Below are 26608 nucleotides of genomic sequence, written 5' to 3'. Positions count from 1 at the left end.
AGCAATCATCACTGCGTTTGGAGGGCAAACAGTTCCCCCTAAAATGAGCAGAGCACGGTATATGCTTTGGTACTACGTTTCAATTAGACACAAACACATACAACAACAGTGCCCAAATGCAGAACAAATTAAAATAAAACATTTTCATTATGCAAATCTTGTCATTTATTTCTACATGTTAACAGCAGCATTAACTGAACAATGAAATAGGTAACTGTAAAAAAAACCCCAAAACCTCATTTTTCTTGTCTTTGAAACGGTTTAAAGTACTGATTTGCCCTATTATGTCTAGTTTCTAATGCATTTTAAATGATATGAATATTTTAACAACAACAGACTGAAGCAACAGTGTTTTAGAAAATGAACCCTATTAAACATCTTTTTGATTCGGCTCATTTAAGAATCACTTGACAACAAAGACTAAAGCGGTAAGAGAATGGATCTCTTACCACCTACGGTTTTACCTGCAGAGAATAATGGCAATCACCAAAGAACTCGGAAACAAAGAAAATGTGGAACTCAGAAGCAACATGCAAAAAACACAATGCCAACAAGTTTAATTTGACCCAGTATCTACTACTGGCCACCAACAGAGGCCATCAGTAGATGATCAGGAAAGAGCATTAGGAAAAAACAAGATGCAGGAACTTCCAGTGATTTGTTGTTCAAGGGCTTCCAAAGTTAGTGACTGTACACTTAATATACCTGGGTTGGTTGTCTTTCTATTGAGAAAATATTCAGATATCCAAACTAACTGTGATTTTTATAATCTACAACATTCCAGCAAGAAATTATACAATTTGACTATACTGAGTTAATCCTCAGACACGAGCTGGGAAAGACCCTGGAAATCAGAAAGAATGTTTGTTATGGTTTGAGAAAACCCGTAACAATTTATTGTCGGTCAGACAATTATTCTATCACCTGATGACCCCTCCCCACCCAGAAAGAGGAATCAGGGAAGCAAGAAAACACAAGGTTTGGAATATAAATAGATTTAATATGATAAGACTAAATAATTAACAAAAAAGAACCAGTATTAATCCCAATACTAATGTAAGATATACAAGGATTATACTCAGCCAATTATATCAGCAGGAAGCTGTGCACTCCCAGCAGTGGACAGTAAATGTCGGACACTGCGAGCACCAACAGCTTCGGAAGGAAGGGAAGGGCTCAGGGGTCCAGCACCAGGGCAAGGAGTTTCTCTGGACTGCTGCCATCAAGGGAGTGAGAAACTACGCAGCAAACTTTCTAGTTTATATAGAATGTGACGTTCATGGTACGAAATAATCCTGTTGGCCAGCCCAGGTCAAATGCCCAGGCCTCGCCCCTCCTCATCCCTGCACCTGGCAAGGCTTGAAAACACTGAGACCTTGAATCCCACATAGCCTAGCTGGCTATAAAGTAAATCTTTTCACAAATTCAGACACTAGAGTCTTCCAAAAATGGAGTTTTCCCCAGCATTAGAAGAGAACTTAGCCCTGTGTTGCTCAAACCAGGACAACGTTAAAATCTTAACTACATGATACTATAACCTTGCGAAGAATCATGTAACACAAATACCAGCACGGGAATTAATTGATGGAAACTGCAACAAAATCTCAATGGATGAAATTAGACCGTATCTCAGAGAACATTCACAGGGAACTACGCTGTTAGGGGAGAAATCTTACCTAACTTCACTAAGAATTATTAACTAGAGTCTTGACAATAATCTTAGAATCACTATCTTAACTTGTGTCAAAACAAGACTTAGTCTATCAGTCTATCATTTACATTCTTCTCAAGTACCTACCTGTATGCATAAAGATAACTGAAGTTTTAAAATCTACATCACCTATGCTGGAGTTAGACCAAAGCTAAAAGGTCTCAAGACAGGTCAAAGCACATTGTGATGAACTGTAACATTTTGATTGTTGCTACCTGTTCATCTCACTTCATGCTCCTTAATTCCTGTATTAGAGGAGACAGTGAATACTCATTTCTCAATCACAGCTATCAAGTCTACTCAGAATATTATAAAACTCTATTCCACTCAGAAGAGGAAAGAGTCTTGGTTACTTTACCACACAAGCATCCAATGAACAGAAGTCACTAGTAAAGCACCCAGCCATCAGAAAGGATGAGCACAGCACATTAGCTCTGCAGGGCTTATTAGCTTAGCCCACGCAGTGAAGTTGCAATGCTACAGCAACACAGATTTCAGAAAGGCACAAGACACTGCAGCACTCAGAAATGAAATTTAGGACACCCGCCTACGGTCCTTCAGACCACTGCTGCTGCAGACTCTTCAATGCACATTCCTGACATTCCTTGCACTTACAGAAGTGCTAAGCCTTGCCAGTAAGCAGAAGAGCAAGGGGGCGGACGGAAGTGAATAGCTGAGAGGCAAGGGGAGGGGGTACCCAGAAGGAAGATGCAAGGAGGAATAGCAGAGACAGACAAAGAGAGGGACGGCCACAAGAAAGAGAAATGATGTCTACCTGAAAAAAAGATAGCAACATTTTGCTGGGAGGACTCGGGCAAACTCAAGGTATGCTCCGTACTGGGGAGAAGACACACAGGAGGCTCAATGTTTGGAGTAGGTATGCAAAAATGTGACTGTAGTCTTATTTACCATCCTGACCTGAAAAATGATAACTGTAAGCCAGACTGCCCACAACAATGTGTGCATTAACTGTTAGGAAACCAGCCTTGCAAGCCCCAGGATCTTCCTACAGCATCCTGACAGATGTCCAAAAAATCCTCCAGCAAAAATAAACCCGAAGCCTACCCAGCAGATATGCCTCTTAGGAAATGCTCTTCGAAGCGGTTCGGGGAACGTCTGAAAAGGGGAAACTGAGCAGAGCAGCAAAAGTGAGAGCAAACATACACTAATCAGCTGACAGGCTTAAGTACTTAAAACTGTTCTTTCTTGACTGAAATCTTAGCTGTAACTATCTGTCTACAAACACACGTTACAGGAGCATTTAGAAATCTCATGAGGATTAAAGACTAGTTAAACTAAATGAAGTAAAGCACTGGTACCAACACAGAGCACTTCTGGATCCATCCCAGTTGCTTCTGGATTGGCAGCATTTAGGCTCTATGGCATTTAATTAATGCTACATATTCTTTGGAGATAAATGTATTACAATTATTATAATGTCTGCTTATGTCAGGAATATTTCCTTCTTTATTTTTTCACTTGTCTCTCCAAACGCTTGTTTCATTATGTGATTATTTGAATCTTTTATTTAAAAAATGCTTCGTTCAAGTAGACATTTATTAAGGCTCTAATAAATATCCAATGCAGACAAATGTAATAATCTACACTTACTGTAAACACCAAAGTACCCAAGTTTGGGAATTCTGTTACTTCTTGAAAAAAATCATAATTGCAATCTTTTTAAAATGTACAAGTAGGTAAAATATTATCAGTCTAGTGTAGCGTAACACACATTGTTAAAATCCCTCTGTATATAAACACTTACTACAGCTCCTAGGAGAAAGATGACTATTTTCAGACACACAGTGCAGGCCAATGGCTCTGCACATTCCCAGCTCTATGCTACACAGTTCTTGACAAATTTCCCTTTTTGGAAGCTCCACGACATTTTGTGGCATTAGCCATCCAAAGGATTCACCCACCTCTCTTCTGTCTTGCTAGAACTTTTAAACGTATTCCATAACCAATAATCAAGCCTCTATCAAGCCATATGTTGTTTTAAATTACAGTAAAGGAACAGATATTTAGTGACTTGCCCAAAGGAAGTTGGAAACAGCAGAGCATGGTAAAACTGTCAAATTACTGTATTTCTCTCAACCTCTTCAACTCAATCTCACCTTAATACAGCACTAATATGGCATTTTTAAAATGGAAACAAATAGCAGCAAAACATTAAAATCAGTTACCTGCTCCCTCCCAAAAGAACCTGCAAAGATTTTTTTTCTTCCCTACAAGATAAAAAGGAGTTGATCAAATAAGCAGTGCAACCAATCGTTCCTCAAATAAGCAATGCAACTCAGGATGCACAAACTGTTCACAAGAAAACTCAAAGCATAAGATACTTAATATCCTATTTTCACTGGTGACTAGGACTTTGACAGACTTCCAGCTGTAACTTAAACTCAAGTCCAGTATCAGCCCAACCTGTCTATTGCACCTTTCTCAAAAATGTACTTGTCAGTAAGGCAGGAACATTTGCCTTCCATGTAAAGTAACTTCTGTACTGCCAGAATTTTCAACATGGAGGTAAATCTGAAATAAAATAAATCAGTATCAGCTGTCTGGTTTTATTCTGCTAACACAAAGCTATTTGAACCCTTATTTTTCACGAGTACATAGTCTCTTTTGGCTTTTTCAACTTAAGTGCTATATTTCAAAAAGATAAAGTTTGGATATGCTTTCAAAATATCATCACTAACGAAATTTACTCTTCACACTTAGAAATGGTTCTTAACTTTCTCACCAAGATTCACATGTGAATCTTAGCAATAATTTAAGAACATTACTGGGAAGCTGCTCTGTTAAACAGATAAGAGTTATTTCTATGTATAGTTATGAATACATTTTCTTATCCCCTATTTCACACTAGTGTTTTACAATGAAAACAGTAAGTCAAAATTTTTGATTTCTAAAAATTACTTCAATTATTCTTCAATTGTACAGCTGTCAGTTGAAGACCTGAAGTGCTTTGGTTGCATTACTTTTTGTGAACATAGTTAAGACAATAGACATTTATAAAATACTTCTTAATAAGCATCTCAGCTCATAAATTCAAACCTATTTTTTGAAGCACAACAGCAGCACCAAGAAACCCTAACCAGGGTTCTTTGCCTCACTTTGTTAAGGAATTTCCTTGATCACAAACTATTTATATTCAGGTTGAAATGACTACTGGCAACTGTATGATTTAATTCATTGATTACAAAAAATTGACTATAAAACCTAGGAAAAAAGCAGACTATACTAACCTCACCTGCATTTAAACAGCTTTCTACCAAGCTAGCTGACCACCGAAGCCACCAGGAAACTACCCAAAAAGGATCAAAGGGAAAGAAAGCAGTTAAGACCCTATTCTGTAAGTGAGAATACCTGTCCCCACGCTCTCACTTATCACAAACCCAAAGGCTTCATAACTAATGTCAAGAGACAGATGGATTGCACGAAAACTGCTCCCACACTTCTACCTGAAAGGACGCTTTCTAGTGGGCATTCAGATTTACTAACAGTCACCTCCTAGACTGCTCTCCTGGAGGACAAGAGTGGGTGAAGAGCATCTTAACCTGATCTGCCGAAGGCTGAAGGCACATACCAAAAATCAACTTAGTGTTAAGCCCTTTAGAGCAGGAACTGTCTCTTTGTTTGGTAGTATGACACCATGAACAATGAGGTCTCTTACTAAGGCTCCAAGACACAACAAGCATACGCATAAATACCAGCCGTGACACTAAATGAAAGCACAGTAATATAATAAGCTGCTAAAATATCTAATTAGCAAGGATAACTCACTTTAGCTCAACTCTAAAATCAAATATATTCGTAGACCAAAATTTTCCCTGAGAACAATACTCGGTCATATTTTACTTTGTCTTTTTTCTTCTTCCTTTTTTTTTTATTTTTTTTTTTTTTTTTTAAAGGAAGCATTCGAAGGTAAATCTTTAAAAGCTTTGCCAAAAATGAGGTTAACACCTCACCAAAGGAAGATCACATAAACAAGCAGAGAATCTCTATGCCCTCATACTTCTCACAAGAAAACAGAAACCGGCTTCTTCATGACACTGACACTTTCTTTCTCTTTACTAGTCTAGAGCAACCCATATTTCCTGTAAGCCTTGGTTATTATACAAATCTTTTCAGTAAAACTCCAGTTTTTAATTAAACTATCTCTAGTTCTAGCAGACCATGACAGGATTCATGTTTTGTTTTTATTTTGCACTGTGTTTAGAAAAGCTAAATTACTTTTACTCCAGTGAGTACATTGCACATTAGACTATTTTTTGCATCTACATATATTTTGGTGTTTCTACGTTACAAATTTAAAGTAAGACTAACTGGAATAAAGCCAGAACTAAACGCTTACTTATCTCAGTAGATCATTTTTAAGGAAGATGCCATGTTTTCAAAAGGATACGAATTCCATTCATTCCGGAAATTTTGAAGTCATCAATTAGCTGTACAACCATATCCTTGTTGGGATCATTAGGGTCACTTTCACGAACCTAAACCAAGAATGCAAACACTGATATTTTAGAAAAAAAAAATCCACTTTAAAATACTAATTAGTTAGCTTTCCAAATGAAGTTGAATGACATTTTGGAGCTTCAGAAATCATCATAATACATAATAAGCCAGTTATTTACAAAAAATATGTAAAAAAAAGTTTAAAACCAATATTCCACTACACCTTTTTAAATTCATTATTACTATTATGATTGATATTGAGTACTGTACTGTATGAGTGATACTTACACATTTGAGCAACTTTATTTCATCCAAGGCTGTCTCTGTATAATGCTGGGCACTTTTTACAACTTTCATTGCAACAAACCTTTTCCCCCTTGAAAAGAACAAAAACATTTTCAACACATGCTCTGAGCTAAAATTGAGAAATAGTAAATAGAGTATTTCATAACCTAATGTATTCTGACAGAAAACACTGAAATTATACTTAAAACAATTTTCAATAATACTCTGTTAACAGTCTGATTCATTGAATATTTTGTCTCCTTGATGCTAGTATCTTTAAAAGAGGAATTTGGTTACACGTTTTATCATTCAATCAAGGTATAATTACGTTTTTTCATTAAAGATACAACAGAAATAAAAACATTAGCTTATTCTTGCATGTTCAAGACAACATGCAAATTCAATAAGCAAAGCTAATTTGTCAAAGAAAATAAAGTTACATTTATTTCAGAGAGCTTTTATAAACTATACCCTTAAACATGAGCAAAATAAGACTGCAGACATCTTTCTGCATAAGATAGAAACACTTACATAAATTTAGCATGCATGTAAAACAAAAGTTACTGCAAACAAAAAAGTTAACATATTAAGAAAAAAATAAGTAAGATTTCTTACTGCATATCCCAGCATAGCCAGACTGTAGAGAAGTGTCCCCATCCTAACTTTCTAATAACATGATACCGGCCATTGAAAAGATCACCAATTTTCACTGGATGATAGCCTCCTTTCATAAAAAAAATGGGTAGAAAAAGAATATTCAGAAAACAAACAATTACCACGTTTTCAAGCAATCCTTGTAGTATGAATTTTCCTTTTCAAATTGTATTGTACTATAAACAAGAAATGTAAAGAAAATTTTACTCTAATGTTAAAAATTCTGCCTTACTTGGCCTGGAGGGAAAAATCTCATGTCCTGTAACTACTGTAGAGTTTATTCACCCCTCTCTCGTATGGCTTTTATTTGTAGTAATATTACCATCTGTTCTCTATTTCCCCAGGCTTATCTTCCACTTCACAGAGAGTACAGGAAAGATCTACATTATTTCTTTATCATATTTGAAGCTTCTCCTGTCAACATATTTTGGATGATTGCAGATGCTCAAAAGAGATTGTTTTAATTCCCATTTGCTTTCTACTAATAAAGGCAGCAATAAAATACTTCCTAAGAAAATGTTAAGAACAATGCAGACTTTATTGATGCTCTTCTGCTTGACTCATGACCAATAGCAGCAAGGTATTTTTCCCATGTCTGAGGTTTTTACAGTGAGAAAGAAGAGAGCAGGCAGCTACGGGCTTTGTCTGAACTGCTTTTTAATTACCGAAGTCTGCTGAGTTCTAACTTACACCACTACAGTCCTCAAAATCCCCACCTAGGCAGATCGGCCAACAGGACAGAGCAGGCTGGATCCCAGGTTTCTAAGCAGTGTGAGGAGGTGTAAGGAAGCTTTTTATTTTCTTTGCATTTTAAGAGGCATTCTTCCTCCCAGTCAAACACAGGGAAAACAGTGATCACACAAGATTATCATTCAGACCTTAACACAGTAGTAATAACACCCCCAATTTTGCCTAAACTGCAAACAAAAAAATAAAGCTGCACCATGCGACTCCCCCAGGACATCACCAGCAGCAAACTCAGAGCAGCTGTCAAGGAATCACTTCTTCGGCTCTTTCTGGTCCTTCACAACGTCATGACCAACTGTCCTTTGGCAGGATCCACAGTTATTGACTACTCCCACTTAAAATTAGGAAAACCTCAGACTACTTTCTCTAAGTTGCTATATTTCTTTTGCGATCCCCTGAAAATCTTGTTAGAACTGGTGCCCAATTAAGATAATAATGTGAACTTATCACTTAACTCCTTGGATTTAAAACAGGGACTGCTCTCTTATCTCCTTTTTATCTGTGGAACAGCGACATCAAATCTGGATATATTTGTATTCTTTCTTTGCTAGTAACATCTTTTGCCTTAACGGAAGTTCAAGAGTTCATTTGTGAACTTTTCTTAAATGCTTCAAGAGCAGATTAAGAAATTTAACACAATAATACAATAGAACTACAAAGATTACATATTCAACAGAATGATAAAGCTTAAATAATGTATTGCTTTTGATGTTGGTATGTCTAAACTGAAACTCTAAAACAGACACAGCTTGGATATTCGTATGTTAAGGTGTAACTTCAAGCTCAGCAGAGAGCAGACACTCGCTGGCTTGCTCGCAGCCCCAACCAAGAGCTGACCCATTTGATGTGGCTGCAGCTGCCCCAGGCTCCTGCACGTAATAACACTGGCAGGGACTCAAGACAGCTCCAGGGAAGCAGCACTCACAAATATTCCTCTCCACAGGGGCCGGTCTGAATCAAGCAACAGCAACAAACAATTTCAGACATATGGACCCAGCCTAGGACCGAGTTCCAGGACTTCCCTTTGGGGGAAGACCTACCCACCCCTCCATCACAGGGAAGGAAATGTCCATGAAAAGCCGCCAGCAGAACTCACCTAGCAAACCTAAAAAGATACCTTGATTTCCACTGCTGAACTGTGTCAACCTCAATAAGAATATACAACATTGCCAAGTGGGAACTCCTTACTTTTCAAAGACAAACCAGATCACTTCTGGAACACCTGACCGGATTTACATTCCGGGAAAGGGGGGACACACATGGACTTACTGAGTGTTGACTATTATGTTGTCCACTTCATTTGCAAAAAGAAACTGTATCATAGAATCACAGAATCATAGAATCATTTAGGTTGGAAAAGACCCTTGGGATCATCGAGTCCAACCATCAACTCCACTCTACAAAGTTCTCCCTTACACCATATCCCTTAACACCACATCTAAACGAGTCTTAAACACATTCAGGGATGGTGACTCCACCACCTCCCTGGGCGGCCTATTCCAGTGTCTAACCACTCTTTCTGTGAAGAATTTTTTCCTCATGTCCAGCCTAAACCTACCCTGCTGCAGCTTGAACCCATTCCCTCTTGTTCTATCGCTAATTACCTGTGAGAAGAGACCAGCACCAACCTCTCTACAATGTCCTTTCAAGTAGTTGTAGAGAGTGATGAGGTCTCCCCTCAGCCTCCTCTTCCTCAACCTAAACAGTCCCAGCTCCTTCAATCGCTCCTCATAAGATTTATTCTCCAGGCCCTTCACCAGCTTCGTTGCCCTCCTCTGCACTCGCTCCAGCACCTCGAGATCTCTCTCATATTGAGGTGCCCAGAACTGGACACAATACTCAAGGCGTGGCCTCACCAGTGCTGAGTACAGGGGGACAATCACCTCCCTCCTTCTGCTGGTCACGCTATTTCTAATACAAGCCAGGATGCCATTGGCCCTCTTGGCCACCTGGGCACACTGCTGGCTCATGCTCAGCCACTTGTCAATTAGAACCCCCAGGTCCTTTTCTGCCAGGCAGCTCTCCAGCCACACTTCCCCAAGCCTGTAGCAATGCATGGGGTTGTTGTGGCCCAACTGCAGGACCCGGCACTTGGCCTTGTTGAAGCACGTTCCATTAGCATTGGCCCATCGGTCCAATCTATCCAAGTCTCTCTGTAGAGCCTCCCTATCCTCATGCAGATCAACACTCCCACTTAGCTTCGTGTCATCTGCAAACTTGCTGATGATACACTCTATGTCCTTATCAAGGTCATCAATGAAGATGTTAAACAGAAATGGTCCCAACACCGAGCCCTGAGGGACACCACTTGTGACCGGCCACCAGCTGGATTTAACTCCATTGACCACCACTCTTTGGGACTGCCCATCCAGCCAGTGTTTGATCCAGCAGATCGTATGCTCATCCAGGCCATGAGCCGCCAGTTTTTCCATGAGAATTCTATGGGGGACAGTGTCAAATGCTTTTCGAAAGTCTAGGTAGACAATGTCCACAGCCTTTCCCTCATCCAGTAATCGTGTCATCTTGTCATAGAAGGAGATCAGGTTCGTCAGGCAGGACCTGCCTTTCATAAACCCATGCTGACTAGGCCTGATCCCCTGCTTGCCCATTATATGACTCGTAATGGCACTCAAGATGATCTGCTCCATGACCTTCCCTGCTACCAAGGTCAGACTGAAGGGCAGTTTCCTGGATCCTCCTTTCTGCCTTTTTTGTAGATGGGTGTTACATTTGCTACCCTCCAGTCCATTGGGACCTCCCCAGTTAGCCATGACTTCAGGTAGATAATGGAAAGTGGCTTGGCGAGCACGTCTGCCAACTCTTTCAGCACTCTTGGATGTAACCGATCCGTTCCCATAGACTTGTGCGCATCCAAGCGGTGTAGCAGGTCACTGATCACTTCCTCTTTAACTGTGATGACCTCGTTCAGCTTCCCCTCCCTGTCTCCTAGCTCACGAGGCTGGGTGCCCAGGGAACAGCTAGTCCACTGCTAAAGACTGAGGCGAAGTACGCATTGAGCACCTCAGCCTTTTCCTCATCCTTTGTGACTATGTTTCCCTCTGCACCCAGTAAAGGAGGGAGATTTTCCCTAATCCCCCTTTTGTTGTTAATGAATTTATGGAAACATTTTTTGTTATCCTTAACAGCTGTAGCTAGGTTGAGCTCTAGCTGCGCTTTGGCTCTCCTAATTTTCTCCCTGCGTAGGTTCGCTATATCCTTGTAGTCTTCATGAGAGACCTGCCCCCTCTTCCAAAGGTCATAGACTCTCCTTTTGTTCTTGAGGTCCAGCCAAAGGTCCCTATTTAGCCAGGCCAGTCTCCTTCCCCGCCTACTTGTTTTTCGGCACACGGGGACAGCCTCCTCCTGTGCCTTTAAGACTTCTCTCTTTAAGTATGTCCAGCCTTCCTGGGCTCCTATGTCCTTCAGGGCAGCCTCCCAAGGGATTTTGTCAAGCAGCCTTCTGAACAGTATCAGTCACATATAAAGCCCAAGTCTATTGCAGCTTCGTTATTATAGAAATTTTGCTGAATAAACTCACTATACAAACCCATACTGATAGAAACATTAAAAACAAAACTAAATTTTCATTTAATTCTATTTAACCATCCTTCCAGTAAGATGTCATCTATCTGGACTTGTGCAAAGCATTTGACACTGTCCCGCATGACATCCTTGTCCCTAAACCGGAGAAACATGGATTTGATGTATGGACCACTCGGTGGATAAGGAACTGGATGGATGGTCACACTGAAAGTGTTGCAGTCAACGGCTCCACGTCTAAGTGGCAACCAGTGATGAGTGGTGTCCCTCAGCGGTTGGTACTAGGTTTGGTGCTGTTTAACATTTTTGACATGGATAGTGGGACTGAGTGCACCCTCAGCAAGTTTGCTGATGACACCAAGCTGTGTGGCGCTGTCGACACGTTGGAGGGAAGAAATGCCATCCAGACGGACCTGAACAGGCTTGAGAGGTTGGCCTGTGTGAACCTCATGAAGTTCAACCAGGCCAAGTGCAAGGTCCTGCACTTGGGTCAGGGCAATTCCAAGCACAAATACAGGCTGGGCAGCGAATGGATTGAGAGCAGCCCTGAGGTGAAGGACTTGGGGGTGTTGGTTGATGAGAAGCTCAACATGAGCCCTCAGTGTGCACTCACAGCCCAGAAAGCCAAATACATCCTGGGCTGCATCAAATGAAATGTGGCCAGCAGACTGAGAGGTGATTCTGCTCCTTTGCTTTGCTCTGGTGAGACCCCACCTGGGGTACTGCATCCAGCTCTGGGGCCCCCAACATAAGAAGGACATGGACCTGTTGGAGTGAGTCCAGAGGAGGGACACAAAAACGACCAGAGAGCTGGAGCACCTATGCTATGAGGACAGGCTGAGAGAGTTGGGGCTGTTCAGCCTAGAGAAGAGAAGGGTCCAGGGAGACATTATTGAGGCCTTCCAGTACCTAAAGGGGGCCTACTGGAGAGATGGGGAGGGACTCTTTATCAGGGAATGCAGTGATAGGACAAGAGGCAGTGGTTTTAAACCGAAAGAGGGTAGATTTAGATTACATATCAGGAAGAAACTCTTTACTGTGAGGGTGTTAAGACACTGGAACAGGTTGCCCGGAGAAGTTGTGGATGCCCCATCCCTGGAGGTGTTCAAGGCCAGGTTGGATGTGACTTTGAGCAACCTGGTCTAGTGGAAGTTGTCCCTGCCCATGGCAGGGGGAAGTGGAACTACATGATCTTTAAGGTCCCTTCCAACTCTAACCATTCTATGAAACAAAAAAAAAAAAAAACCAAAACACAAAAAAAGAGTAAAATTATTACACTTCGGTAAATTCTTTCCATAAAACTCTACCTAGGATGATGAAGTGATAGACGTGAGCCTAACACTGAGAGAACATACAGCAATTCTACCTTTCCATTACTGAAAAAGTTTGCATTTGTGAAATGAATCAAGTCTGATGACTTGGCAGTGGGAAATACGTAAAACACTTCCACATAATTCACTATCACAGTATCGTTTCTTCTGGTTTGAGTTTTGTGCTGCATGTATCATTACATGAAACAGTGAGAAGTATGAAACGTTATTCTCTGTATAAACTGTTGCAAACAGATATTATTAGAAAAAATGAAAAATATTTAACACCTACTTTTAATACTTCTCTGTGGTTTGCAAAACAGATTTTAAAACTCGACAATACAAAAAATTCTGGAACATTTTACAATTTTCCTGAATATCTAGTCCTAGTAAATCATTCCTTAACAGTTATATGGCTTCAGATGAAAACACTTACAATTCATGCAGCCTTTTTCACTGCCAGAAAGGTGTATGTGGGCCTTCAAGTATATAAAACAGTGTCCAGAAGTAAGTTTTTTGCACTAAACAATATATTTGATTTTTTGACATGTTAACAGCATAACACTCAACAATGAAGAATTTAAATACAGATAAACATATGCTTCTAAGAATAGTTTAGGTAAACCAGTGCCTTGTAAGTGTGCCTCTCTGCAGATAGCTTTTGGCATACTTGTGCTTCAAAGGGTCAAAGATAACCAAAAACCTGGGACAAGAGAGAGAATACCCCTACAGAGGAAATCAGTCAAAGAAACCAAAGTCAAGTTAATAAACTGGGGGTTGATAAGTTATTTTAGTAAAATCTACATACTGCAAGAATAACAATACTATATATGTAAAAGCCATGTTATTTTGGTCACTACAGCACTGTCGTAACTAATTATAGCAATACAGCAGCATATGTTACAGATACCAACAGCAGCAGCATATTCTCTGAGTAGATATACTTCACAAGATACTTTCTACTGTCACAAGGACTAGTTTTGGAAATAATAGATTACCGTACCTGTAAACATTACTCCCTGATTATTCGTGTCAGCAACATATTATATTCATTTACAGGTTGTGGAAAACCAGGTGACAACATGCTCAGTTAAATGCATTTTAAAAACTGGTGTCAACTTATAATGAATGTAGTTATTTACATTCTTCATGATACAGAATGTATTTATAAACAGTAGTAACAAGAAAGCATCTATGCAAAATTAGCGGGTTGAGAAAAATGAAGTAACTTTGGAAAAACAATATTGGTATTTGAAAATATACAATATATAAGTGGCACTGCTGGTAATGTAACAAAAAAACTGGTTGTGCTATTTACTGCATCACATACAGAAAAAAAAGTCTCTCTCACAGCTAGCTAGCTACATGCACTCAAGGAAGAGGGTCAGAAAAATGAGATCATTATTCCTAAATGTCTCCTGAATGTATTGGTAATTGTAGCTGACTAGTTCTATGTTTGTATAGGGAATTATTCCCTTTGTGAACTGGATGAATGGGAGACATCTCCAGGGGGCAAAGATGATGATCAGAGAAGCAAAGAATTCCAATTCCAATCCATGACATGACAGGCTCTTGGAAAAAAAAAAAAAAAAAATCTCCAAGTGTTTCAAGGCTTTTCAGAAAAGAAGAAAAAATAACTTCATTGTCTAAGTACCCCTTGAAAAATCACGTAGTTGCACTTTTGATATTTCCATTCCTTAAACAAATACAGATTTGAAAAGCATTTAACGTAAATTGAGTGACAACAACAGAAGTAATTCCACAGATTTAAAAAGGCCCTGGAGGAATCCCCCAGGGAACAGAGGTTAGTCTGCTTTTACACTGGTGGCTGTTAGTTGTCTCTTTCACATCAGGTGCTAATTCAAACTAATCCTATTTCCTGATTAAGAACAATATTATGACTATTTACTAACCACCACGTAATGTGGCAAAGATGTGAGCCCAGTACACAGTAATATATCCTTAAAAATAATAAATAAAAATAAAATTAGTAACAAAAATACCCTGACAATGGGAAGTACAATTAGCAGGTAAAATGCTGAATTCATTAAAAAAATTAATTATACACTCCCTCATCAAAATTGCCCTCCTATGAAATTTCAGACTGGCACTGAGAACAGATGAAGTATGCTCTGTGCCTTGCTCAAAAATCCTGGGAGATTGACATTTTGGAGATAAAATTAGGAAGAAATGAGACACTCCAGTAATAAATGAGAATTTCCAAATATTTATATTCCACTATGTAAACACAGGTAGGGTTACCCAAAACAGAAAAAAGTATCAAAGTAATAAAATATATCTCCAAAAAATGGAAATAATGTATCTAAAAGCCAACCCTGGAATTCTTCACCAAACAACTCATGCATTCCCAACAGCGAATATAAAATAATCAAACAGAAAGTGTGTACGGCCCCAGATCATCCCAATCTGGCCATTGGATTCACGTTTTTATACAACATGGGGACCCTTCCCTTCAGCTCAACCCCAGCAAACTAAAAGAAGGAAATGTACTGATCAGTCTTATAGGAAATTACAGCCAGAAAATTGGTAAATCACCTACTAGAGCAACAAAAGTGCTCTTCTCGCAGAAACAAATAATAATTATGACATCCAAATGAACCAAAGTTACTTCCATCAATTCAGAGCTTCAAGACCATAAGGATTCTGAAGAACCTTTAAGCATACACAAGTTCCCTTTACTTTTTCATGACATTTGCAAGTATTCTTAGTGTAACGTGTAATTCGTTTTAAAAGCATATAGATCTCACTACTGACCTCTTATAGGTCACAGAGACCCTAACAGGTAACTTACAAGCAGGCTGTAAACTTAGACAAGTTTTTTGATTTGTTTTGTGATCTTGCTTCTCCAGATGGTGACATTTTGCAAGAGATACTGGAACACAGACAACAACGGATTGTTTGAAATCAAATGCAACCCTTACTTCAGGGAAGAATTAAGTGGGGGCCTTGAAACACTTAATCTCAAGGAAATACAGATGTTTACAAGTAAACAGATGTTTAAACAACAAATCCTTACCCACTTATGGAAGATGCTACAGATAGCAAAAGAGTTATCTTAAGGAACAAATGTGTGGTAACAGAAATAATTTAAAAAAAAAAAAAACAAACATGTTTTAGCGACAGGTCTTTTCCCTGCTGCAGACTTCAACATTTAGTTTGAGTTTACCATTTGGTTTTCACTGTTGGTATCTGTAAGTCACTTAAATATCTGAAATATCACATATTAATAAAACTTCTTACACCAAAATGAAATAGTCACTTTCAATTGTTAAATCTGAAAATACAAAACAACTTGTTCCAGGCTGGGAGAGAGGAGTCTTAAAATAGCACATCTCCAGGCTTATATAGAAACTTCTGATTAAGATGACGTCATCGTATTTGACACAGCAATTGCTTCTTGATATGAGGAATACAGAATACCAGATACAGTTAATGTGCACACAGTGCTTTTTGTCTGCTCAAAAACTTTAATCTGAAGTGATAAAACTTTGGTGTTTCCTAAAGTAAATTCATATCCTTGAAATCTACCAGGACAGATAGATCAAAGTTGACAGACCTGTTATTTATGATTTTTCACGCAAGTACAGCATACATTTTACCCTAATAGGAACACACTTGCATCTTCAGCAGTGACATTGAAACAAACTTAAGTATTGACACTGTTGTTCTGCAGTCATGTTTTTATGCATTTAACGATTTAAAAAAAAATAATATAAGCAACTACAAGAACTAAGGAAATCAAGAGCTAAAACGAAGATGTAGAGAGACTCAGACCGTGCTGTGGGCTGTGAAAGACAACATGTGAAAAAGCAGCATGTAACATCTCAGGCTGGTGCAGATGAGAGAAGAGGAAAAAAAGGATATAGATTAAAAAAATAATTGTAGCTGACGTTAAAAGGCATCAAGGCATTTTAGAACTTTTTGGAGTGTGGGAGGGGTTGTTTGTTTTGGTCTGGGTGTTTTTGTTTCTCTCACAACTAACATCAATCAAGAAGAGTTTCTTCCCTATTCTTACAACTAGGACATATATTTGTACATTTACTGCAAAATGTATAAATAAGCTACGGCTAAGTGAAAAAGTAAAGACAGTTGTGCATCTGAACCTGAAATCAGCAGTTTTTCATAATTCTTGTATAAACAAATTCCGTAATTAAAGAGTAGGTCTTTAAAAACTTCCCAAGAACCAGAGTTAAGACTTGCATGACAATGTTTACCCTCATCGACACTGCTGAATTGCACACACCTTTACAGTAATCTGCAGGATCCTCTTGCTCCTCATCGTCGGACCCTAAGATCTCCTCCTCTGGCTCTGGCGGGGTGGGCTCCGGCAGGGGCGGAGGTGGGGGTGGGGGTGGAGGTGGAGGTGCAGAGGGAACTTTCTGTTGAGGCTCTGGCCTGAAAACCAAAGAGAGAGCACGCTTAGTAAAGAAATTCCTCACAGGGGTAACGCAACCCTTCAGAGGGGAGGCAGAAACGTCTTGGGAAATACCAGCGAAGAATATCTCACTTATGTTCTCACTGTCATCTTTCATATCACCTGTGGGATCCTGTGGAGGCATGGACAAGAGATGCACCTGACCAGACCAAAAGCAGGTCTCAAGTGAATTTGGACTTATTTGCTGGAACGGCTTGGAAAAGATATAGAAACTATATAATCAGACACGGACAAGCTTTCAGAATTCCTGATGAGCAAACAAGATGTTAGACCTATCTTCTTGGGCATGACTGAGAAGAAATATTTTTCCAAGAATATCAAGGTATTCAAAAGCTCCTGCCTGCTAGCTGAAGGAAGATCTCATGGATACACAGCAAGAAACAATATTCCAGCAACACTGACCCAAACCAGATGACTTAATGCACTTCTCCTCACCTGTAGCTGCTGCCAAGACTACAGAAAGCTATATCAATATTCAAAATACCAAAACCAGCTATTAGGAAGTAAGAGAAAAAAACTAATCTTCCTTGGTAGCCTATGATACTCTCCCAGAACACACACAGCATGCTTTAATGTGCATTAATTAAAAAACAAAAACAAAATCAGCAAAACCCAACATCACCAATCAAGAGGTGTTTTTCCTGACTGTCTTGCATCTCCAGTTTAGAAAAAAAAAAAAAAAAAGAGAGATATGTTTTATTGCCTATTCCGAGAAAGGTTGTACTTGGTATTTCTAAACACCTACGAATTACTCACATTTCAAAATTCTGAGTATTTTCAATGGACATAAAAAATTAAAACCAGGGTTGAAGGATACCTGTTTGTCAAATAATTAAGAAAGCCTTCTTCAAACAAGTTGACGGGTTTTTTTGTATTCATACTTCATGCAAATAAAAAACCATATACTTGCCAAATAATACACTTGCCAAATACATTTACAAACTAACTTAAAACATTTGTGCCATCAAAACCTGCTGTAATTTGCATTTATATCTACTTCAAATCTAAGCCATCTGAAACATACCATGTTAACAGTATTTTGTCATTCATACAATAAAAAAATAGAAATCTGTAATTAGCTGATTTTTCAACTCCTAAAATTTAGATTCAAATACTTCCTTGATCATGAGTAAAAGCTGTATTTATGTTTATCCCACTCCTATAGTCGTCCTCCTCCTTATAATCCCCACCACCACTTTGTTTTTTTACACACTGCAATTGTTCAAGACAAAGCATTTGGAGTCAAAGAGTACACAGTTGGTCAGAAATAAATTCCACTGGCAACATGCACCGCCTGCACAGCAGCTGCTATTATGCCTTTGCTTTAAAGGACATCACTGGAAGTCGCATGCATACCAAATTTATCTGCCTGCTTCCACTTTCAGATAATAACATTCTTCTATTTGTTCAGTACATGGTCAGATTTAAAAAGGAGTATTTGGAACTGATTCATTAATGGTTAAGTTATGATGAGAAATCTACCCAAAGAAATAAATTTATGTAATTTTTAACCACGTAAAGCTTAGGACAGAATAGAAGAGAGAGAAGGGATCCATTTGTAGAATAAACAATAAATATGTTTGCACGTGCTCTTACTTACATAAGTTATGCTTTTTTTTTTTTTGCCTTTATCTGTCCTCTTTTGTTGCCAACAGATGTCTCTATATTGTACATTGTGAGGAAAGTAAACTGATACTGCAAATGGAAGGTACAGCACATTCTCTGACCACTTAGTCTTACTACACATTAGATTAACAGCCCTCCAATAGCCTGGTTTCATGGTGTCAGCAAGCTGATGGCCCCCATGCCCGGTCTGATGTTAGCAGAAAGCTTTAATCAAACACATCATAGTATAAAGATCTACATTACGAACCTTGAAACCTCATCCGCTGGGCGTGAGGCCGTTCTGCATACACAGATCAAGAACTATGAACACTTAAAAATTAATAATGCTAATGACGAGCAAGAAAAATAAAGCATAGTAAAATAGCCTGCACTTCATCAATATATCTGAAAGCAGTGTGCCAGGTAACACAGGCACATCCATCCATGCCTGGAACCTTATTTTGGACGGTACCATCATTTTACTTCATTCTGACCACAAGTTTCCATGTTATTATTTTGGTCACATAAGATGGTACAAATTTTCAAAAAAGCCAATATTTGACCTCAGTCCTAGGGAAACAGATTAAGAAAACAGAGGTGCTTCTGACTCTTTCTCAAGCTACTGTATTTGATTTCGTTTTGAAAAGGGTTATTTTTTTCCTGTCTCCAATCCTTGTTGTATTTGGTATTCAGGAGTGTTTTCTTATTGTTCATTGTGGACATCAGGAAGGAAGGAAAGATATTACTTTATTTCCTTATGGAGTGATTTATGATTTTATCTGAGAATAACAAAACACTGATTTAAACTGAGGAAGATCTTTGATTTGTCCTTTAAGCTTTGCTTGTACCTTTTGAAGCAATCAAATATTAGTACATGAAGAAGGCTGAAGGAAAGAAATGCTGCTGAATTATAACAGTCTGACTGACTTTGCCATTTTTTGCTTCAGTTTAGGATTCTCAGCATTGTTCTTTGGTTTTGCTCACTTTTACATTTCTGGGGTATACATAAAGATCAAGCCTTCAACACTTGGCTGCTTAAACTCTGCCTACAAGTTGAACAACTCATCCTGGCATCACCGATGCTTGTTCTTCTGCCAACACACAATTTCAGAGTGTTAGGAAGGACATCAGTCAATGAGCGAACTCCAGTTTTGCTGTTTCTTAGTAGCCCTTTTATTGAATTGGAAAGATAAGCTTGATCAATGTTTCAACAGTGTCTTCCTTTGCGATGTACGGCATGAATATATACTTTATTCAGCTTAGATTTCACTTTTCCAGTATAGAGTTTGTTAAAATGTGAATTGTTTTTTCTTTAAAGTGGACTTTAAAACATCTTTGGCATTAAAAATCCAGCCACGAAGCAAGCTGTGAGTAATAAACATGTATGCTAACCTCCTTTTCCTTTTCAGAAATATAATTCTCAAAAACTATCATAACGTAACAAGCTATTCAACAGCTGCATTATTTCAAGTTATTACTTTCTTATTTCCTAAAATGTTGTATGTAATGACAGGCATTAAGTAACACATGCATGCAAAGGCATATACTAAATTTGTTATTTTTTTCTGAAGTAATCTCTTGGTACTCTGTGGTCTACCACCACTAGGTTATTCATCCCCATCCAAGCATAAACACTTAATTAATAGAAGAAGATGACACACCATTTCCAGAACAGTATTCTGTCAGTAGGTATGCACAGAACTGGTCACCTCCACAAGCTACAATGACAAACCTTATAATCGTATTGAAAGAAACATTACAAACAATTAGCAAACACTAGCCAGGATGTTTTATCTTTTAATTAATACTCTCTTTTAAATGGACAAAAATAAATTTACAGCAGAGTCCAATCAAAATACAATGAAATCCTATTTTTAACCTGCTCTTAGAGAAAATCCTTAGTAAAAGATAAAAGAAAAGGTGAAGCATTTCTCCTCTACAGTGAGCTTGAAGCAAAACACACCAAAATGCTGCATGAAGTGTTATGGAAAATCAAGTGCCCGCTTCAAGAAATGTAAAATTACTGGCAACCTAATTTTACTGTTCTCTGTCATGGACATGTTGCTCTGTGTTCCAACTGGGGAACAGCCAACAGTAAAAAGCAACCTCTGTAACGTTAAAACCTGAAAATGCTGGGAAAAATATACCATGAGAAATTCAGGAAGAACTGTTCAAGTTTTTTGTTGTCAATGTTGTGGGGTTGTTTGCTATTCTTCTGTTCTGGAAAAGGTAAAACAAGAGCAGTGAGGGTGATTAAAAACATGAAATGCCTTCCATATGGGAAGCATCTGAACATACCAGAACTCTTCAGTCAGGAAAACAGACAGTGGAGATATATAAAATCTTGAGAGGCACACAGAAAACGAATAGGAAATGACTGTTCACTGCCTCTCCCCACACAAATTGAGCCAAATTGACAAAAAAACTAAAGAAAAAAAATTACTCATGCAACACGATGTTAAAAACTAAAGCCACCTTTTTTTCCTCAGATATCATGGGTAAGAGAAGCTAGCTAAGTTCAAGTAGAGAAAAACTCTTTGGAAGAAAAATTGACTGATAGCTAATACAAAACCACCTTTGACTCAGAAAGCCCATCAGCCTGAGATTGCTGGATTAGGAAAAGTATTCAGCACATTGGGGCCCAACCCTGCGCTCTTCCCCTGGCAACTTGCTGCTGGCCAGAGGGAACAAAGGTCCACCTTGGGTCTGACCTCTTGCCGTCACTTCATCTTCAAACATTCCTTCCTTTTCCTCAACAAATGAATCACTTCCATTACTAAACACCAAAACAGACTTCAGGCGTCTTTATTCAAAACCCTCATAGGGAAAAAAAAAAAAGTCTTAATTGTTAGTATCAAGTAATAGATAAGAATGCATTCCAGGCAAGATTGCTATACAACAGGATTACTTGAAGAAATCCTCATGTCGCTCTCCATGGGGAACAAGCATATAACAGGAGACTCCTTCTCTATGAACTGTACTGTAGGCGTGATGAACTACTGAATTTATTAACTTACAGACTACTTTTAGGTAAACAGAACTTTACCTTGAACATAAATAAAACCTGCTTCTGATTCTCCTACCTTTAGGAGAGCATTGTCTCATAAGGAAAACAGACTGAGTCAAATGAAAAAAAATTGGGGTGAAGGCAGAAATTGGTGTGGTTAAGCTAAAGAACTACCTCAATTTGAGGGGGAAACAAAACTCTCCTTAGTATTTTCAGATGAACACATCCAGAGAAGTTTTCTGCTAATAGAAAATGCAATTAAAAGGAAGTTAAATGACTCTTTCATATAGTTAATAAAATAAAAATTGGAATAAACTGTATTCTAATAATGTTACGAACCTCCTGACGTGTCCACAGAGGCTCTTTGGGGAATTTCAAATTGAAGAGAAAAAAAATAAGAGGAAGCAGAGAGAGGGTAAATATCAGAAGGAATGTGCTATAAGCCTCCTAACAGCAAGATGTGAGCTTTAAGAAATCTACGAGTGGGTGTGGGTCCATCTGGAAGGAGCTCCAGCGACGCTTCCCTCCAGCTCCAGAAGGCAAAATCTTTCATGCTCCTGGGCAAGGCTCTCAGGTGCTAGAGAGCTTCAAGTCTAAAATCCCTATACACAAGTTTCTTCCAGCTGTTATTAATTGCTTAAGGACTCAGTTATTTGGGTCTCTTTCTCATTTGTCCAAATGGTGTCTGCTTTACTCATTGAACTCTTGCCTGTTCTTTTTCCCAAATGCAGATTTAGCTTAATTAGACAGGTGCCTTCTAACAGCGAGCTCTTTGAACTGAAGGCAGCCTTAAATGAAGGCTTTCTAAATAAATCCATACCCGTACAACATGCGACAAAAACACAAGAAAGATCAAAACAACCCCGAAGTTCTTGCTCATGGAACAAAAAGATGTTGCATATTTCAAGTAAGATTTTAAGGTTGTTGTAACTCTGAATAATTTCAAATTTTAATAGTTATTATGATAAATTATTTGTAATTTAATATTATAATTACTTTAAACTATGCCAGAGGTCATCTTACAGTTTTTAGAAACAAAGTCTACAAATCCAGAAAGAAACAGAGCATAATGAGATGTTTTTAACTCCAAGAAATTGTTAATATGAACTTCCAGAGACTGCTTTGCTTTACATGAAAAGCTCTATTTGTGTTCTTGTACTAGTAAAGAACTATTCTGTAATTTCCAATTCTAGAAAATCCATACATAAAAAGAGAGATTGCTGGCATGTCACAAGCATGAAACAGTTTCTACATCTGGTCATTATCAAACAAAATTATCATTCCTCCTGGGACTGTTAACATTCCTTCGAAAGATACCATCTTACTGTCAAACATCAATCACAGCACCAGTGGAAACCCCTCCCAAAACGGAGCAGGCTGAGACACAGTAGATTCTGCAACCTCAAGCAAACAGCAAGACAGAGAATGAATTTTTCATTCCCGTCTTGCTTACTAGCCTTTTGGAGGCAACCTTGGGCTTCAATGTATACCCAAAATCAAAGTGAAATGCTGAGGAACTCTGCCTTCTTCCGTTCAAAACAATGGGTACTATAAATAAATAACACTTCAAGCAGCTAGTACTGCAGTCTTACCATGCCACCACCCCGGCCTAGTACCAGAGTGCTGGAGCAAAGAGAGATCCTTCTTGTTTTCCACACCTCACAACAGAGCTTCTCCCTTACCCTAGTGCTGGATCTAGTGATTACACAGCCATGATGGATAATGAATCCATAAACTGGGCTCCCTCGCTCTGCGGCCAGGTGAGCAGGAGGAGCACATTGCCAAGGGCACCCAGAGCTGAGGGGAACCAGTAGCAGCCTACTGTTATATCAACTCACATGTAACATGAAGCATTAAGGTCTGCCAGGTTTGTGGACATTACAGGAGGTGGCTCTTTCGGGCTTTCTCTGACATGGAGTTACACCAAGTTCCCTGAAGTAATTGGTTTCAAGCTCTGAAAGTCAGTCCCAAACAAAATTTTGTTCTCAAACAGATGCAATTCTGTTAAAATGTTCTTAAGACAGCTAACCAGAAGCCAAACCTATCCAGCAAGCCTTAATCTCAACTGAACTTGCCAAGGTATTATGTTTTCCTCCACAAATACTGTTTTTCTTGCAGAGTCCTACTTTCCAGACCAGTCATCCATTACAGACTTGCAGAGGAAAAAAAGTCAACAGTTAAAAAAGAAAAAACAGACCCAGCTGGTGACACAAAAACAAAATAACTAGATGTACAGCCAGCAGCTTGCACTTTACCTATATTTCTAGTCATCAGCGAAGTGTTGTAAAGGCTGAGAAAGATATATAAAAAAAAAAAAAAGGCAGCACAAATTCCTAAAAGCCAAGGAGGAGAAACAAGAAACACAGCTGTTGTAAGTCCATGGAATATGGACTCCGATCAATGAAGAATTATAGAGTTTCTTATATTACGCATCTAACATGCCAAAATGAAGCCTCCACCTGAAGTCAGTCAGTTAAGGAGTATGACTCCAATTCTATGACAAACACCTAGTTAAAAAACAAGCCAGTCTCACAAACCACATATGAAGCTTCACCTTCTCCAAAGCCTCTTGCAACAAGAGTCCCTCCTCATGCTGCACGGTTCCTTCCTCCCTCTCCCTGCGTATGGATCTCCGCTTCTGACCGATGAGAAGACCTGACAGGAAACACCGGCATGCAGTAACGGAAGTAGCCACTATTTGCTTTGGCTTCTTTTTCCTCTTACTATGGCTAAGCTGTGTGATGGATCGCTTTTAACAGAATGACTCACAAGTGTATAAGTGGAAATTAATTTTTGAGTTTCTTTTTGGCGTGTTACATCGTAGTATTCAATTTCTGACTTTCACTTTGGCATGTTAAATTATAGTGTTTCTAGTCTTTCTATTAATAAGATATAATCAGAAAATATGCTGTTGTTGCTTTAGTATCTTACAGTTGCCACTAGCAACAAATCTGCAAGTTTTGAAGGGGAGGGAGAAGCAGCACCCTCTGCTCTCCAACAGCCCTACCTGCCCCTGGAAAAGTTAGTAGATTTAACTTAATTTGGCATCAAAACTCCTTAAGTCAATGATCCTTTGAAGTCAAAGATGGACTCAAATATGAATTCATAACTAAATTATGAAACACAGGATTTAGTCTTTGTTTATCAGTAAAAACCAACAACTTCCTCAGAGTTGATATAAACATAACATACACTACAAGAAAGTATATACTCCATTTATGTGTGTTAGAGACCATACGAAGACAACTGCAACAATCTTAAGATAAATGAGCAGGAGTAAATCAACAAATGCAGTGTTTTGCACCTCTTTTTACCTATTTAACAGCCTAGTAGAAAAGATTTCATAGGAACAGTGAAATTGTAACCCTTCATTTCATATCAAATGCAGTCAGCAGCAGCGTACCTCTTGCTTGCTCCCCCTCCAAAAAGTACCCTGGTAAAACATAATCCTGACTTCACAAAATCATCTCAATGCAAAAAAGCATTTTTCTTCTCCATGCTCAGTTAATGTTTGGAAGACCCATTCATTCTGTTAGTGCAAATGCATCATGCTCTGGATTATGTCTGTGAACTCAATTCTACAGGCAATGAGAAAAGGATAAGCAGACAGGCGTTTTGGATGGGACAAACACTGAGGGACATAACTGGCAGGGAGGGAGGGGGAAGGAAAGAGCCTGAAGGAACAAGGTTGCATGAATAAATCAGCAATTAGAGGAAACTCACTGTCTGCAGCAAATACAAAGCATCACTGCAGCAATAAATTCTGAACGCCACAGTTGGAACTCTACTGATACCAAACTTCACCCCATTAGTCTTGCTTTTGAGAAGCTGGAATGAGCACTTTACATGAACTCTTCACATTAACAGTTGTAACTCATTTTCACTAACGGACTTTCTTTCAAAATGAAGGACTGATCTCAGTTCTTCCAAAAACATGCAAGCCCCCTCCCAAACTTCCAAGTGCTAGTAGCATCTGCTCCGTGTAACTTTACAAGAATTTTTAACAAACCTCTTCACAATTCCCACTAGCGTTTTATGAAAGTACCTATGCTTGCACTGCAGTATTAATAAATAATAAAAACAAGCCAAACAAGAGCAACTTAAAACTTTTTATCTTAAATATTAGGCATAAGTTGCAAATATGCCTATTATTCAAAAACATTTTGCCAGTGTTCAAATTACTAAAATTCTTCCATTTTGGGTATATGTGGCCGTAAATCCAATATATTAAATGCCTGCTTTGAGTTTTTTATATATATATTGCTCATTCATGGTAATTTAAGAATCCATTTTCATAACAGAAATATATAAAAGAAGCAAAGAAATTGCAAAATCCTGCAGCAGTCAAAAGCAAGAAAATGGAAAAATTACAGACACGTGTTTCTAATGAAAACTCATTATCACCCAAATACAGATAAATAGCGAGTGTCTGATTTTAAATATGCTGTATTTTAAAATATGGCCTCAAATACTTTGAGGGCTGCACCTATACCTGGAAGGAAACAAAATTTTAGCATCCATTCTTCTATATCTGGTATTATCATAAGCAAGAACATGATTTTGAAGCCTGGACGCTGACCATGGCTAAGCCAGGACCAAGACACGAGCTGCCAGTAAGCACTAACATTGTACATTCTTGCTGGTCTGCTCAGATCTGCACGCTGGCTTTGCTGAGCTTTCCTGCGTCTGGGAGACAGGTTTTGGAGTAGCAGTTTCATAGAGGTGAAAAGAAAAGGAATCAAGAACACAGTCACTCTTTAGCTCTGAATTACAGTCCAGAAGAGACTGCCTTTTTATTTCCAGTATGAGGACTTTCACACTGCAGTAAGACTGAC

General features: G+C 38.7%; 1 protein-coding gene across 7 annotated transcripts in view; it reads right to left on the bottom strand.

Moving 5' to 3' along the window:
- Positions 1 to 26608, bottom strand: part of SRPK2 (SRSF protein kinase 2) — a 158953-nt gene that overhangs the window by 36525 nt on the left and 95820 nt on the right. For 6 of the 7 annotated variants that reach the window (XM_054188152.1, XM_054188156.1, XM_054188157.1 and 3 more), the window contains 4 exons: positions 16970 to 17121; positions 7070 to 7178; positions 6458 to 6545; positions 6120 to 6207 (listed from right to left, as the gene is read on the bottom strand). In XM_054188152.1, the coding sequence (XP_054044127.1) occupies positions 6120 to 6207; positions 6458 to 6545; positions 7070 to 7178; positions 16970 to 17121 (437 nt within the window). Of the gene's footprint in view, positions 1 to 6119; positions 6208 to 6457; positions 6546 to 7069; positions 7179 to 16969; positions 17122 to 24327; positions 24381 to 26608 lie in introns of those variants that run through there. The other variant, XM_054188155.1, reaches the window with a different exon arrangement.

The sequence above is a fragment of the Rissa tridactyla genome, chromosome 1 (assembly GCF_028500815.1).
Source record: "Rissa tridactyla isolate bRisTri1 chromosome 1, bRisTri1.patW.cur.20221130, whole genome shotgun sequence".
Classification (NCBI taxonomy): Eukaryota; Metazoa; Chordata; class Aves; order Charadriiformes; family Laridae; genus Rissa; species Rissa tridactyla.
This window is presented reverse-complemented; position numbering and strand designations above follow the sequence as displayed.